This window comes from Amphiura filiformis, chromosome 4 (assembly GCF_039555335.1).
Source record: "Amphiura filiformis chromosome 4, Afil_fr2py, whole genome shotgun sequence".
NCBI lineage: Eukaryota > Metazoa > Echinodermata > Ophiuroidea > Amphilepidida > Amphiuridae > Amphiura > Amphiura filiformis.
Window position 1 is genome coordinate 82789550 of NC_092631.1, and position 17670 is coordinate 82807219.

A 17670-nucleotide genomic window follows, 5' to 3' on the forward strand; every position below is an offset into this window, starting at 1 on the left:
TTGATGTAAAACCTGACCGGGAACCTGACTGTTTTAAGGATAAGATCATGTGCTGCACTTTCATACCCACAGTAATATTATTTATCTGTTTTATATTTTTTTTAATAATACAAAAAAAAGTTACAAAATCTCTGGCAGTTGGCACTAATTATTGTGTGATAATTTAAAATCATCTCTGATCTTCTGCTTTCTGTCCTGAAATTTGATACAAATGTTGTGATAAATAAGAAATCACCACTTACTTTCTACCTATAATCTGAAATTTGATGGAAAAGTAACGTACATACACCGGAAAGTTTATACCAGAAACAATTGATTCATACAAAGCTTGAACATTGAACTTGTCTCTAACAGTTTGAATCAATTCATATTGTCTAGAAAACAACAACTGGCAAACAAAACCTCCTGAAGGGTCTTTGAGAAGTCCTCATAGCAAATCACTGTGGCTACTTCAAGCAACATCAAGGGAAACAGTATGCAGGGACTTATTTATATGCATTGTTCCTACTTAATACAAATGTCATGATTCTTGAATTTCAAATAAGTCTAAATTTGCATATATCAGTTCCCCTGATAAGACACTGGTTAGATTAATACAAGAAGGGTCTATCTTACAAGTTGTTTTTATGAGTATCATACTTTCTTCTGTATTGGAACCACTGGTATTGTATGATCTCAATGGGCTATTCTAGTTGAAATCCATACACCCCCTATGGAAGACATGACCTTACTCTTCCACACAGGGAGTGTGAATTTCAAATGGGATTACCTGAATGGGTGATTCCATTTGCCATCTATACTCCCTGTGTTGGATATTAAGGTCATGTCTTCCATTGGGGTGTATGAATTTGACCTGGCATAGCTCAATGAGCAAATGAACGTGTGCAGACCTCAAAATAACTTTTCTAACCGCCAAATTGCACCCGACATGAAAATGTGCGTGTGAGGTAAAGGGTGCTTATCATAAAGTTGTATCGCAACTTTCGTAACAGTGCACAAAGCGGCCATCAAGCCACCCCGCAGCGAAACAGCTGGGTGACATTTTTAAGTGCCAGAGAGGGCCTGTCACCTGTGCACTAGCTGATCCAGTGCTGCTTATGCTACCCATTTTTGCATGTATTTCTTATTTTGACTCCCTATTTTTGCTTGTATCTCAATTTCATAATTCTTACCTTTGTGGCCTGGTTACAACAGATCATACCTGGGTATGCAGCTCAATGGCAATACTATGATTTGCTTGCAATATAGTTCACAATAGAGTGCTGTGCTATTGAATAACATTATTGCACCCCTGAAATTAATTCAAATTTTCTACGAAATCTGACTCACAGGTTGAAATATTACAATGCAGACCATTTTACACATGAAGTGTGAATTTTCACATGCATATTACTCAGTGGCGAGAAATTAAGTCAGCTCCAACTCCAAGTCTTGGTTTGGCAACAAATTACACTTTTTAAAACAAAATATTTTTTTACCTCACACATAAAAATTTTAGAGGTTGCGGTAATATGATAAACAAAGAGAGAAAATAATGATTTTATGATGACACAATGTGAGATACAACATTATGTGACACACAAGAAATCACCTATGTGTGAATGAATCGCCAAAGCATTATGTTGCCAGAAGGCCTCAATGCCTGTCTTTGTGTTAAGGACGGTGGTAATGCCTGAAATTACTCATCAAAGCCCCTCATGAAATCATACCTATATTTTCAACAATTTGACTCTCTGCACAATCAAGTTACAGCTAAAAGTTTTCTTCTTCTTGTTTTCCCAACATACAAAACTATCATTTCAATGAATTCCTTAAAATACAAATTCTGGCATGGGCCAGTGGTTCTTGAGTCTATGTCAATACAACTTGTCCCATGTTATCAATTACAAAATTTTAACACCTTACCTTTACCTACCTGTAAACCAATAAAATAGTTCATTGTTATATTTTTTAATTATGCACATATGCAAATATATGCAGATAAGTTTGGCACTTACCATATCCTCCATGTCTCCATCGTAGGAATTAGCGGAAGAGCTGCGATTTCCCTTGAAAGTACCAGGTGAGGGCGGCCCAAGAGAATTCACCATGCCATCTGCGTAAAAACAAGAAGAAAACGGAGCTGTTGGCGTCTTCATCAGCCTCATCCTCATCGTCCAACTCAGAATCGGCCCCAGACATTGGGATGCTAAGTAAACTAGACTATTCCACAGATTGAATATCGCAATCAGAATTTGTGCTTGATAAAGTAGAATGCACAGGAGACTATATGTATGTATGCTCATTGACTCTACAAGCAGGGCACACATACAGTCTCTTTCAGTAAATCAACGCTGTGATGTCGCTATGTGGCTTCAAGCCAAAGGCTGGCTTGATAGTGACACCAGAGGGCTCCCTTCAGATCTCATGGGGGTGATAAAAATGCCATGATGTAATTGTACTGCCTAAGGGTAAAAGCCAGCTTGTGTGTGCGCAAAACCAAGTGTGTGCTGTCAGAGTACAAGCCTGTGGTGTGAATGACGCGCTCCGTGTCAGGATGTGCATACTTATGGGGCAGAAATTGGCACAAAATGCTGTAGATCTAGAAGCTAGTCAAATGGAATCATAGCAGTTGTCAATCTTAGGTGACATATGGTCTAGAGTTAAGCTTAAGTTTACTTGTTACTTCATCAAGCATCTGTAAACTTTGTGCACACATGATTTGATTAAAGAAGCCAAAAGCAAGATTGCGGAATACTTAATTGCTGAACACAGATTCTTATCGTCAATTTTTGTAAGAATGTGTTCCTATACTTCCCTCTTAAATACCAGGATCAAGTAGCATAAGTAAATGAAGTTCTTTCATTAGGATGCATCACAAACAGGTTTAGAATAAATATTGATTGAAATATTATTATTTCAAAAATGTCATTTCTTTAAATACCGTAACACAGCAGTTTTAAATTAAAAATGTTACTATGGGAAAGCCAATTGAACTAATGCTTCCATATACTCTAGGAGCAACTTTGTATAGTCTCTCAGCTACGCAATTCTAATATCCCAGAAAGTTTATGATTATCTTTTAGATGAGAATGAAACTGAAAAGTGGAGAATCTAAGGTATCATCTTCAAATGTCTGCATTTGGAAGAAAATCTGGCTGCCATAATTAAGAAATACAAAAAAAAATTGTGGGGAAATGTTACTAACCTTTTCGGTAAATAGCCTTTGCGAGTACACCTGAGATATTGTCATTTGATGTCACACCGATCTGTGCCAATGTGCACATTGTTTAGCAAACATCGTTACTGCGCATTGCAAGATGGCGTGACGTCAAATGACGACATCTCAGGTTTACTCCCAAAGGCTTATGGGATTTACAGAAAAGCTCAATGCTCTTCATCAGAAACTTTGCCTCTTGGAAAATGAACATTTTTGATACAGAACCTCACTCTTACAAATGCTCTCTACATAGGTCTTAGTCAAAAGGTGGGTACAGGAATGTGCAGCAGATTTGGAGTGCATTTTTTGTTATAACTTTTGGTCTCAATTTTCAGAAACAGGTTTAATTAAGAGATTGGGTTGTTGTTCAATATATCTCTTCCAAAAGTAAGGAAAAATGTACAAATTTGTGACAATTTACCATAATTTTGAGCAGAAATTATCAAAATTTAGTATATTTTGGGGCTTCTCTTTCATGAAATTTGGTATATTTTGGGGGAATATTTACAGAATCCTAGTCACACATCCAGCTTCAACATACATGACTTACCAAAATTATTGAGTGGACTACCATGGTGATCTGCTAGGTCTCCAGAAAGGTTTGTGAGTGAACTAGGCAGTGTTAAAGGCACAGTAAGGGCAACAGTAGGCGCATTGGAAATAGATCCGGAACCATTAGCTTGGCTCTGTTAGGGAGAGAATAAACACAAAGTTGAGAATTAGAGTTTGCCATTAATGAGAAAATATGTTTGTTTGTTCCCTTGTTTGTGTGTTGTTGTTTTTATTGACTACTATTTTATTCTTAGTTGCTTAACATCTTTCTTTCTCATTCATCTCTTTTTGCCAATCCTATCAAGATGGAATCAATGCCAACATCAACACCAATACCCCCTCCCCACCTGTTACCTATTGTTGAATTGGGAGCCTGAGAAAGTGTCACAAATATGGACCAGTGTAACATAAAAACCTTCTAACTCTTAAACATATAATTTATATGTCAATTTTACAACATTTAACCCTTGAAAATGTTGCCGACACTGAGCACTTATGTATTGAATCCAGATCACTGCAAGCTAGCAGCCAGTGGGATAACCAAGGGGGGTGGGGGGAACTTCCCCCTGTGAGAAGTCCCCCATTGGAATGCTGGCTACCCTGATATTTAAATCTTTATGACTTTTTTTAATACTTTTTAGCCTATTTTTGACCACTTTCATCAAGTTTTTCCCCCTTGCCCCTTTCCCTACTGAAAAGTCCTGGCTACACCACTGCTAGAAGTACAGTTTGGATCATAAAATGTCTTATAGAGAACAAATTCATCACGATGAGAAGCTATTATCTTTTCAGGACAGTGGTCACTATCTGATGGTAATAGTGTGATGGTTTCTAGGGGCAGACCCTTAATTTCCTTGTGGTTGGTTTGTCTCGTCGCGGTTTTCAGCAATTCATGTTCAGGTCAGTGGCATGCAAAGTACACAACAATGTATCATGGCTTCACACTGTTTACAAACAAGTTGAACTTTTGGTAACTTCTTCATAAATTAGTAATTTGGTATACATGTCTTATCAAACCAGAATACAACAAATGTGTGTTAATACATGGTAGAAAAGGGAACACTTCCACATACCTTAGATATTTCATCAACTAGTGAAGCTGTTGTGTGCTTTGCACATCCCAACAATTCATTTTTAACTGTAGTTCAAATGGTTATCATATATCAAAAGTTGCTAAATATCCCCCTCCCATATCCAAAATTTTACCCACAAATAGTATTACAAATGTCGGACTAAACCAGGGTAAAGCCAGAGGAAATTTCTAATTTCTCTGATCTTCATTTTCCTGCTCATAATACTCCATTTTCAAACTTCCCATGGTTTGCCATACTCCTCCAAAATTTACAAATTCTGAATATGTTTAATATTCAATATTTTTTATACATTTGTTTTATAAAATCCAAGAATTCAACGAGGCAACCCAGTTCAGTAAGCCTCTATGAAGTCCCACATGACTTGAAATTGGTTTAAAGTTGATTTAAAACTTCCTGGAGGAAGGGAAATATTACCCAAACTATATTTTGTTATTTCATTTCTTCATAAATACCAATTCTAACAAATAAACAATTTTCATTCATGAAAAATTCAAATGCTATTGTTTACTAGTAGATATTGTGATAATTCTCCATAGTGATAGAATGTTAGCAAGAATTGATTTGAAGAATCATATCAAAATTATTATTGAGACCACACAAAATTGGACAGATCACAATTCGCCACCAAAATGCATGTGTAATCCGATTATCACTATGTCAACTGGATCAAGTTTTTGAGTTTTGCACCACGATCGAAATGATCGCAACACAAAGTCTATGGCATGTACTACTATTACCTTTATCAAACGGTGTGTGATCCAGTTACCAGGGAGTTACGTAACCACTTCGCTGGCAAATACAAAAGAAGGGGTATGGTCCATCTCTTACAAGATACATGTAGCATGTAGTAACAAAAGAATGTGCCTTTACAATAGTCTTGCACCCCTATCCAAAGTAATGATGAAAGATAATTCGCCAGCGAAGTGGTTACGTAACTCCCTGGTAACTGGATCACACACCTTTTGGAATTGGTAGTACATGCCATAGACTCTGTATTGCAATCATTTCGATCATGGTGCAGAACTCAAAAGCGTGATCCAGTTGACATAGTGATAACCCAATTACACGTAAAAAAATTCGCTTGCGAATTAAAAACTACCCACATCAAGCAACATAGTTAAGTCACACTGCAGAAGATGAAAATAATTTATGTGAAATTAACAATAATTGAGAGTGTTAACCATTCCTGATTTTATTGCTTTTATTTGTCAACCACAAACATATCAACCCATTCAGACTCAAATACATTTATAGTGAGTAGTGATGTGTTAGCATGGTGGTATATGGGACTGACTTAAGCATTCACAATCTGTGCAGTTATGACGTACTCATTCCAAGTCATAGAATTTTATTATTTTAAACTTTAATACAATTACAAAACAAACTTATCAATACATTTATTGTGGACAACTAATTAATACATCCATTGTGGACAACTGTTTTCTTACAATATATGGTTATGCATTAATGTTTTAGTTACTTCTGCATGATAGGAATATGTAATTGAGGTTTAAAGCATTCATTAGAAACTTACTCCAGCTGAGGACAAAACCTTTACTTTTGACTTGGATCAATTTCAAGAATGTGCCTTTAAATTACTGGTCATTTCCTAATTTCTGAAAAATTAACCCACTTTCACAGGAAATCAGATGAATAACTAAAAAAAGATGTTATCACCACAAAAGAGGTTTATGGTTCCATACACTATGGGGTAAAATTGTCTCAATTCACAGGCATAATTCATTAACCCTTATTCAATATCATAGCTCAAAATTTAACTTCCAAATTATAGGGTTGAGTTTTTGTACCAGGTACATATAAAGGTCATTCTTTGGGTATACAAACATGATATAGGGGTCAAAGAACTGTCTCCTTCTGGATGAAAATGTTAGAGATCCTAGTGATGTTGTGCACCTGATTGAGTTAATCAGGTGCAGCATTCATGTTTCTCATCAAATGGACAATGAAGCACATCATAAACCTGAGTGTGCGGATACTCACTCCCTTCATTAAGGCTGAATCATTGTCAAAGTCATGGCCAAAAGGCAAGAAAAATGTGAAGAGTTTACATTGGCAACAGAAACCGACAAATCTGCTGGAAATTCAGATAACATTTAGAATTTTATTTTCTAAATTTTATGTGATTAGAATTCAGGGCATTAATGTGGATTTTAATTTAGTGTTCTCCTTATTGTCACCTTGTTATGTACATGTACTTATACCAGCAGTTCCTACAAACTCTTTTTAGGCAAGTGACACTATTTCTAAATACTCTAGCTCTGCTCACCATCAAAATATGGCATATACCAAAAGATGGATAACTTGAAGTGGGGTATTCAAGTACATTATTATAATAGCGACTCTTTTACTACTATTTTATTTGATGTAAACTTAGACTGAACTAACAACTACTTGACAACAAGCTGATTTACATGTAGTTTGGTGCTCCTCAAAAAGGAGGGATTTATGACAAACCAAACCAAACCAAACTAAAAGAATACTGCCACAAGACCACAATTTACATAATACATCAAAATAAGAGCATGTTCCAATATAAATAAAGGTTTAAATGAACTCTTTGAGGATCCTGAAATCTCACATGAAATACGATAAGATCCAAAAACTAAAAGATAAAATAATTTAGAAACTTAAATCTCCAATGTACTACAAATTTTTACCTACTGTTTATGGAACCAAAAACCAAATTTGATCTTTCCAAAAGCATATAATAATTTATTTGGTTATGCTTCATGTCCTCTCAAGTTGGTAATTTTAACATTGATGTCAATGTGCTGCTTCAGGTTTCACAGTAGTAAATTGGCGTAAAAGTTTGACGACACACTGGCTCAACATGCACAATTTTCAAACTTTGACAAATACCAATAATCAATGTCCAAAAGAAAGTTCACTTGTAATTGGTAAGTCATTCAGCAGATAGAAAATTAGTCTTCATCTCAAAGTTCATTTAGCACTGAAATTTTTATCTGTCACTACTATATAGCCTTTTTCAGTGGAATTACCCCATTTAACCTTTTGGTTCATGATGTAATAATTGAGCCATAGAAATTTGGAAACTGAATAGTAAAAATTACCAAATGTCTATCAGAGTTTCATTTGTAGGATAGTTTTAGTTAAATAAGTTTTTGTAGGCAAATCTAATAATTTTACTCACTTTTCTGAGCTTTCATTGACAATGACAGGTTATGTCATCTTTATCACAGATGTCCAGGCTCACTGCATTCCAGCTGGACTACAATTTGTAGTCTATGATCTGTTTTGTATATTACATCCCACCACGGTAAAATCAGGACCTTCCGCTGAAGAAGTACGCATCAGCGCCAACTAAACATTTTTATGGTGAAATATGCTTTTTATTATGATCAAGAGTTCAATCTAAAGACTTTTACTGTATAGTGTGAACGAACTGCTCCCACACAGGGGGTGTAGATTTCAAATGGAGTCACCCATTCAGGTAACCCCATTTGAAATTCACACGCCCTGTGTGGGAGATTAAGGTCATCTCTTCCATAGGGGGTGTGTGGATTTCAACTGGGATAGCCCATTGTGTTTGTGAGGAGCAGAATGCATTGTTGTTATTATTAACACCATGCTAACACACATTGGCCTTTACTACTCACCCATCGTTAACACCATGCTAACACACACTTGGCCTTTACTACTCACCCATCGTTTCTTACTTGTGACGCTCAGAGAAACGGTTTTCTCTGACTTGACTCTCACGTATTGCATATTCCTGTTAAAACAATATTCACTGGTTGTTTGCACTTAAGAAGCAAATTCTGAGCAATCCATTAAATACAGAGATTTACACTACCAAAGTACTACATCCATCATAAATAGTAACCCCCGTCAATTAATATGGCAGTGTTACCGGGTACTTGTACATTATACTACACCTACAATGGCTTGAAGAATAATGTGCACAGTATTACTGTTGCTATTTTCAATTCTCATACAAAAGTGTACATGCCGAGCGTTGTGTCAAATGTGTGAGCAAACTTCGCAGAAGCTTTGATCTTAGTGACAAGCTGCCCAGTTACTATATTGGGTAGTGTGATTGGTTTAGTTTTTCTGAATCGTGCATAGTTTACAGCATCATAATGCTTGTGGACGCACTCTTTGCTTTCAAATTGGACATGTTGTGTCCGATAACTTCATATAGCAACAGTACAATGTATGTACATGTACACTGTGTAAAGAACAAAAAATAACAATGTGATGCATGGAGACCAAATGGTATCATTTTTGGTAGAAAATATGTACAATTCAATACTATTTGCCATGTATTACAGAGCAGTCTGCCTAATGATAACTTTTAACCCATGTTTTCAATCTTTTTGGGGTGGGAGAACATTTGTTACCCAAAGACTTTGAATTTGGACATTTGAACAATAAAAACACAAAAATTATCCTTTTTTTACACCAAAATACCTTACCTTCTACTAGTTTTTATAACACCTAAACTGCTACTTTTTACATGATGCAGCCTGTCACATCACTACACAATGAAATGTGCTAAATTAACACAATCCTCCCCCCTTACACAACCTTTACACACCCACCCCTACTCACCACAGTCGTACTTGACATACTGGACACTTCATCATCCAGGTCACTCCCTGCATCTGATACAGACACCATTCTTCCCACCCCTTACACAACCTTTACACACCCAACACTACTCACCACAGTTGTACTTGACATACTGGACACTTCATCATCCAGGTCACTCCCTGCGTCTGATACAGACGCTATTCTTCCCACCCCTTACACAACCTTTACACACCCACCCCTACTCACCACAGTCGTACTTGACATACTGGACACTTCATCATCCAATTCACTCCCTGCATCTGATACAGACGCAATTCTTCCCACCCCTTATACAACCTTTACACACCCATCACTACTCACCACAGTCGTACTTGACATACTGGACACTTCATCATCCAGGTCACTCCCTGCATCTGATACAGACACCATTCTTCCCACCCCTTACACAACCTTTACACACCCACCCCTACTCACCACAGTCGTACTTGACATACTGGACACTTCATCATCCAATTCACTCCCTGCATCTGATACAGACGCAATTCTTCCCACCCCTTATACAACCTTTACACACCCATCACTACTCACCACAGTCGTACTTGACATACTGGACACTTCATCATCCAAGTCACTCCCTGCATCAGATACAGATGCCATTATTCCCACCCCTTACACAACCTTTACACACCCACCCCTACTCACCACAGTCGTACTTGACATACTGGACACTTCATCATCCAGGTCACTCCCTGCATCTGATACAGACACCATTCTTCCCACCCCTTACACAACCTTTACACACCCATCACTACTCACCACAGTCGTACTTGACATACTGGACACTTCATCATCCAGGTCACTCCCTGCATCAGATACAGACACCATTCTTCCCACCCCTTACACAACCTTTACACACCCATCACTACTCACCACAGTCGTACTTGACATACTGGACACTTCATCATCCAGGTCACTCCCTGCATCTGATACAGACACCATTCTTCCCACCCCTTACACAACCTTTACACACCCACCCCTACTCACCACAGTCGTACTTGACATACTGGACACTTCATCATCCAGGTCACTCCCTGCATCTGATACAGACACCATTCTTCCCACCCCTTACACAACCTTTACACACCCAACACTACTCACCACAGTTGTACTTGACATACTGGACACTTCATCATCCAGGTCACTCCCTGCATCTGATACAGACGCCATTCTTCCCAATCTGAAGAAAGAAAGAAAAATACCAATTCACATTACAGACAATACTTAAAAACAATGATGGGCATAAACATTGACAAAGCATTATAGAATGAGCGAACAAAATATACACAAATTCCTGCTTTGACCATTTGCTATCATCTTCAAAATGATTTCCATCATCATTCATCAATGATCAGTCTCAGCATTCCTTAGCTAGGTTTTACGAAGGTATGCCACTCACATGCTGCCCTTTATTACATGAGTACACCCCTCAAAATAATCAGAGGGTGTGTGCGTACCAGATTTAAAGTTGCACCCAATCCTCTCTTTGCATCAGGTATGTTTACATGATGAAAATCACTTGACAGACCAGCTCATAAATGAAACTGATAATCCTATTTTGATTTGCACAACTATAGAGTATCAAAGTATATAACCATCAGTTGCTCTTCAAGCATTGCCCTGGATACATTCTGACTTTGCATTGCCCTTCAGTGTGATTAAGATGTATATGTCAACAGTTTCACGCTTTCTCTTTTAAATCAATAAATTAAAGATTTTCAGGAAAGACGCCATCTCCGCCTTTGATGACAACAGATTTCAGCGCCATGACAAGCGAGTTTATAGTGACAGAAAAGTACAGACTAAGTTTTGGAGAATCACTTTAATAGCAACATAACTTTGATACCATGGTGAACATTATAAACATGATAAAGGAAATGGCCAGAAGGATTGGCTACTTCCTGAACTACTTTCCAATGATACAATTTCACAATGCATTGCAATCATTTTATTTGATTCATCATCAAACACCTTTTTCGCATATATAAGGTTTTTAGGGTTAGGTTTTTAGAGTTAGTGTTCAGGTGATATTCAATAGTTTGTATGTTATTGTATGAGTGTGGAATGGATCCATGCCCATCAGCTCCAATACATCATTTCACTTTCGCAACATTTTAACAATAGTATAATAATATTTCAATTATTTGATTATAAGTTAAATTGTAGTTCATAATGAAATGTTCCTGCACATAAATTAAAAATACAGTAGTTTTAAACTGTGTGAAGTAAAATGAACAAAACATTGTTCCACATGACTGCTAAATAGTTACTGATTAACAAATGTCAGTAGTATGAAAAAACTTTTAAAACTTTTCTTCATTGAGTTTTCTATGGAATTCAAGCGACCATTTATTTTAAATTGTACAAGTCTAGAAGAGTTGTCAATTTATTAAACACTTTTAAACACTTCAGTCTCCTGTCTCATTCTACCACTCAAAGAAACATGATTAGTTAGCTTACATGCGGGTCCAAGACCTGAACTGCATTCTGCTTTCCTAGGCTGCTAGCGGGGCTGATTCTATGCCACGCTTATACTGCTTTCAAAAGCCTAGTAATCACTGAGTGGGTATGGCGAATCCTTCCTTGCTAGTCTGTATCACACCCCAAGTAAATCCAAAAGTGTCAAAAGTTTTCACAACTTTCTCCAAACAATCCACAAAGTTTTTCCAACAAGAGATAGCAACGATTACGCATCCAAAAAGTTCACAGAAAATGTGTCCGACTTGAAATCCCCGATTATTGTCAACTAATTAGATCGTTGTTTTGGTCAATATAATCTACAGCGTTCCTGGTGGAGGTGGCGAGGCGGTCGTATGAATCATATATTTTCACAATCAGAGACGATGGCCAAAGCGTACTTATAAATCACAATGAATCACCCCTACTCACTCAGGCTGGTCTCTCTGCCTGCCTGCTTGCCTGCCTATAGGGAACGCTATCCAACATACATGGCAGACCAGAAAATGAGAGTCATGCTGGATGTATCCCACAATGCAATGCAAATATAGTTTCCTGTCAGTCTCTATGGTGATTGTTAGAATTTAAAATGTTTGTTTGTCTGTTTGTTTGATTGATTTTATTTTGTTTTTATGATTACTAGTTTTTTCCACAAAAATATTAAGCCAGGTGTTTTGCTGGTTTCTACATAAAATTTTATTACCTTTTTTTTTTTTGCAAAATTTTATCTAGAATTGGAGAAAACAAGAAACGTAATCCACAAACTGTTTCTGAAAATGATTTCTACTTTCAACCAACTGCTTTTTTCTTTTAAAGGGTTAAACTGTGCTAAATTGGCATCCTACTCTTTTCATGCACCCTTTGATTTTTTGAGAATGGTGCATACTTATCGAATAAAGCACAGCTCATGGATGGTGTGCGGTAGCTAAAACCTAGCCTCTAAATTATAAAATAAACTGATTTTTGTACAAAACAAATTTGATCCCTTTTTTACTGCAAAATTCTACCAGTGTAACAGCTTCTTTTTCATATACAGAGTAATACCTAACTAAACTCTATAATCCAGAACCTGACATTCTCAGTATAGACATGTGGAGGGAAAATAGGAAATTCTAATAATAACAAAATACAGAACAACAAAAAACATTGGATTACAAACTTTGTCCAAACCAAGACAGACATTGGTAATAAGTGTCAGTCAAGTTTTCACCACTCTATATCATATCTGACCCTTTTTCCAATTCATAATTAAGATTTCCTCTGTCCATATTCACCAAAAATAGTCAACTTTGTTCACATAGTTTCCGCATGTGACCTTTACAGATCCAACAACTTGCTGTTGGACTACAGGTGCATATTTACGTAAGAAAAGACAAATTGACAAAAATAACACAAAAATATCAGTAATTGATTATAGTCATGAACAAAAAACCATTTGGCCTTCAGTAAATATTTGAGACTAGTGTCTAAACAAATCTTTATATTCAGAGTTATATATAAATTAAAATAAACCATTATCTTTAAAACTGGGTAAAATAATACTAGCAAAAATGGTTGGCTGGCTGGCCTGTGCCCCTTGCAAGCAGACTGCATAGACTAGTTGGTTTCCTGAATGAATTACCATCACTAACTTGAAACTCAATTTGGTAATGGAACAGTTGTATACTGCCCTCTCTTGGCTAAATCTGGTCAAATTTGTATAAAAGTGTGTGGCTTTTTCATTGATAAAAATGAGTGGGTAATAGTTTTAATTGTAAATCCTTCCTTTTTTCTCCACACTGATCTACTCATTAGTTTTTAATTCAGTGTTCAGTTCATTGATTGGATGATTGATTGCTCAACATGTATACACATTTAACTTGTGATTCATTTCTGTTGGTTCATTTATTTATTCAATCATGAATTCAATTCATTCATTTTGATTGTTCATTCGTGTGTTTCAAAAGTCATTCATTTCATTCATATACTACTTTGTATGAATGGCACCAGATGTTTTTTGGACATGTGAAGGGGAGAAAATGTATTTTCAAAGAGCAAAAATACTGAAATATGACACAAATTATCTTGTAGTCCAAGGGGTAGAATGTTTGATATAAATTGCTTCCCCTAAGCCCTCAGTGGTGACGCTTACATGTATAAGCCTATCCAGCTCATTCAGCCTAATGTAATGTTTTCTTTCATTTTGTTTTCTTCAGACCTGCACCCATGCATGTACAATGGACAGCTGTTTTACAACTGACATTCATATCAATTTTACAGTGAGTTACCCTAAAATAACACACCTTTATCCAAAACATGAGGACATCAATGTGTCCAGCTTGTAATCATTTTGTTTGTTTTCATTTCTTAATCTTTTTTTATTTCCTGTATCATCTCCCAATGGGCTTCCCATTACCTACTGGAGATCATCAAAGACAACAAAAAATGCCAATATGACATACTACAGCAGAAAAATGATAGGAAATATTAATCCACAACAAGAAAACGGTTAATTTTCACTACCTCCGTCTCATATTAGACAAACGGTTTGTGGACAATAATAGGTCTATGTTCAAATTGATTCAACCAAAAGGCCCTTAAGATCTATTACATCCTCTACTACTGAATATCAAATTCAAAGGAAACAATTCGATTTTGTATTTTTAGCTGGATAGACAAGTTGAACATTTACAGGGTGGTTGAAAAAATATGTCAATTTTCATTTTGTTCATAGCATCTGAAAATATCTGAAATAGTGAAAAACTTCTTTACATGTAAGTGCAGGAATCATGATTTTCATTTTCAATTTACAGAGATGCTGTATTTTGCTTTGTTTGTTTACTTTTTGTCTTTCATCAATACCCCCATGTTACCCCCCCCCCCCTGGGAAATCGATAAGGGGTTAAATGTGGATTTCAAATGGAATAGCCTCTTGTGAGATGTGTAGTTGGATAAGTTCTAGACCAGAAATCTTAATAGCGCTGGTTCGATTCCCACCAGTTCCATTTTTTATCTCTCAATTTGTTATATATGCCAATGTCAGTTCACCAAGCTCACCTTCTGTTTTTTAAAATACTAAGAAAAATCTGTGTCATTTTGGCCATGCCCAAACCTAATAACACACAGCTGCTGTTGGAGAGGTCACAAAAGGATGGACAACTTCAACTTGGAAGACTTCAGATCATAATACAAAATCATACTTCCTGGTCATTGACAAACACAAGTCAGCCTGCAAATATGAGAACAGCAATTATGAGCCATCCCATTCACAATAATTAGGCCAACATGCTCAAGGATGTGGTAACACACCAGCCTATAGCACTGGATATGGATGGGTGCTAAACATGGGGGTAAAACAGGGTGAGAGGTTCAAACTAGGGACATTGTTGTGTTCATTCTCAGTCATGACAATCAAAGGATGGACAGATCTTCTGGGTTCAAGTACGAGACATCAAGCACCTTAAGGCTCTTTAGGTGATGGTTAGTTAAAGTTTACAAAATGGATTGGTGCTTAACATAGGGGTAACACAGCAGAGTCATTGGGTCATACCAGGGACCTTGACTCTGAGGACAAAGTGGGGTAAAATAGATTCAAATCATAGGTTAGGCTTCCAGGGTAAAATGGGTTCAAGTCATAGATCTGCCAAGGAGGTTTGAGAGAGGTTCCAAACTTCCAATCATCTAAATCCTATACCGTTGTGGTGAAATGAGTTCAAATCATTGGTCTAGCAGGTCACTAAGGGGCAGGTTCAGCACCCAATAGGTCTTTATGAACAAACTAGACATGGTCCTTATATGATGCTGAAGAGAGAAGAATGAAGAGAAGAATGACTGAAGGGTCAACATATGACAAGATGAGTGAGTGAAGTTTTCAATAACTAGATCTGCAAACTGTGCCTAAAATTATGTGAATCCTAAGCAAGCGTGAAGTCATGAGTTTAACACTAGGTTTGATACAACTGTTGTGTTCAGCACCCAATGTTGGCCATATGCCTAATAGATACATGTAGTTATACACAGTGGCACATTCAGGGGGCAAGGGGGTGCAGATGCCCCAACTGTGAGAAGTCTTTCCTCCATTTGGCAAATGTTTCCCCAAAGAGAGAGAAAAAAGGAAGATCAGGGGAGATCTTGAACAAAGCTAAAGATTTTGAGTTGAATGTTTTACAGGTTCAGGTAAGGATATCTACATGTAAGAGTAAACCCCGCTTACACAGAGCCTGAAGTCACCTGAATAAGTCAAATTTTAATTTTAATTTGCTTTTGTGTAACCAGGGTTGCCATATTTTGATATCAGAAGTTGATTTCTAATTCTAATGCCGACTCACAGCAACTTTTGTGGAATTCAAACTTGTCTTCTAATTGTGATTTTGCAGTGTAAATGAACACACAATTAAAAGTCATGGTTGTTTGAAGCACAAGTCAAAGACAGACTTTATGAAAGAGCAAAACCTGATCAACGATTAGCCATTGACATACATTTCAGTTGCAGATGCAGATTGGTCAATATAACTTACAAGAAGTTTTATGCAACAGAAATAAATTGAAAACTTCCTTCATATCCAAAGCAAAAATTCAGGCAAATTGGTTCAATTATGACATTCATTACAGTGTCTCAATTCATTCCTGCATTGACAAATTGATCACAGAATTTGAAACCACAGTGACCGGACATGTGGACGGTAACCTGTCAGGATGTCCAATTTGGGGGGAGGGACAGACTGTGGTCATCACTCTAGACCAAATCACTGAGTGACCATCAAGATTATAAGGACAACTGGAATTGTTTGTTGTGCAACATTACTGAAGCGATAGACTGTTCGTAGTGGTAGCCAGGGGTGTATGTTTTGACACTAGCCAGTGGATTTGGCATTGCATGGGGGAACATGTGAACTGGCCTAGTTCCCTGCGATCATGACGTCAAAATTGTGAGCATGAAACCTCAGTCTGGTCACTACTGGTCATCAGCACCGGGGAGGGGCAATCAGCATGAATTGTCAGAAAGTGACTGAAAAGAACAAAAAATGGGCCATTTTGCTGGAAGGACACATTCCTCCTATCACTGCCCCCCCCTAGGATTGATGCCCATTCTACTGGTTTATATAGATACTTGACTGGTTGGGATTTTGCCATGTCTCTACATTAGAGCTACAAGGATCATCTGAGCTGTTTTTTTGTCCCTAAAAGTATGTTTTATTTGCCTCACCATGTTGATATTCAAGGTGCAGCATTACCCCACTTTGAGGGGTGCTCTGTGTGTAATAAATATAAAAGTCAAGATAACAAATAAAAGCAACAAGACCAACCTGAAATCCTGCTTTATGTACTATAGTCTTCTCAAGCAAACTTTGTTTCCAAGTAGTCAAATACATGTAATTTTGCAATTGTAACAGCTTCACAGCTATGTTTACCTGACCTCCTTGCTGCATGCTGTTGGGCTGGTGTTCAGCCGGGGTGTTCAGGTACATCAATGCTGGATAATATCCCACTGATGCTTTGAGAATGGGCAGTTATTGTATTGAATGGGAATGTGGATATATCAGGCAAGAGGAGAACATATTGCTGGCTGCCACCTATGTTGGAAGGGATATCTGGAAGAAAATATAACTTGCATCATGTATTTCCTTTCTAAATTTTAGTCAGAACTAGAAGTTTTATAGTTTCCACTGAAAACATCGCTGCCTAAAAGACTAGGCAGTCAGTCAGGAAAACACTCAAGATGACCACTATGAAGTGTGGGGATATCTGGGAAATGAA

At 37.1% G+C, this 17670-nt stretch overlaps 1 protein-coding gene across 5 annotated transcripts in view; it reads right to left on the minus strand.

Moving 5' to 3' along the window:
• The window catches only part of LOC140151521 (E3 ubiquitin-protein ligase TRAF7-like), a 174976-nt gene that overhangs the window by 142975 nt on the left and 14331 nt on the right, over window positions 1–17670 (minus strand). For 2 of the 5 annotated variants that reach the window (XM_072173891.1, XM_072173887.1), the window contains exons 1-4: window positions 9553–9629; window positions 8530–8599; window positions 3750–3885; window positions 1998–2095 (exon numbers count right to left, since the gene is read on the minus strand). In XM_072173891.1, the coding sequence (XP_072029992.1) occupies window positions 1998–2095; window positions 3750–3885; window positions 8530–8599; window positions 9553–9587 (339 nt within the window). In that variant the 5' untranslated portion in view covers window positions 9588–9629. Of the gene's footprint in view, window positions 1–1997; window positions 2096–3749; window positions 3886–8529; window positions 8600–9438; window positions 9510–9552; window positions 9630–10578; window positions 10658–11937; window positions 12323–17670 lie in introns of those variants that run through there. The other 3 variants (XM_072173888.1, XM_072173889.1, XM_072173890.1) reach the window with 3 other exon arrangements.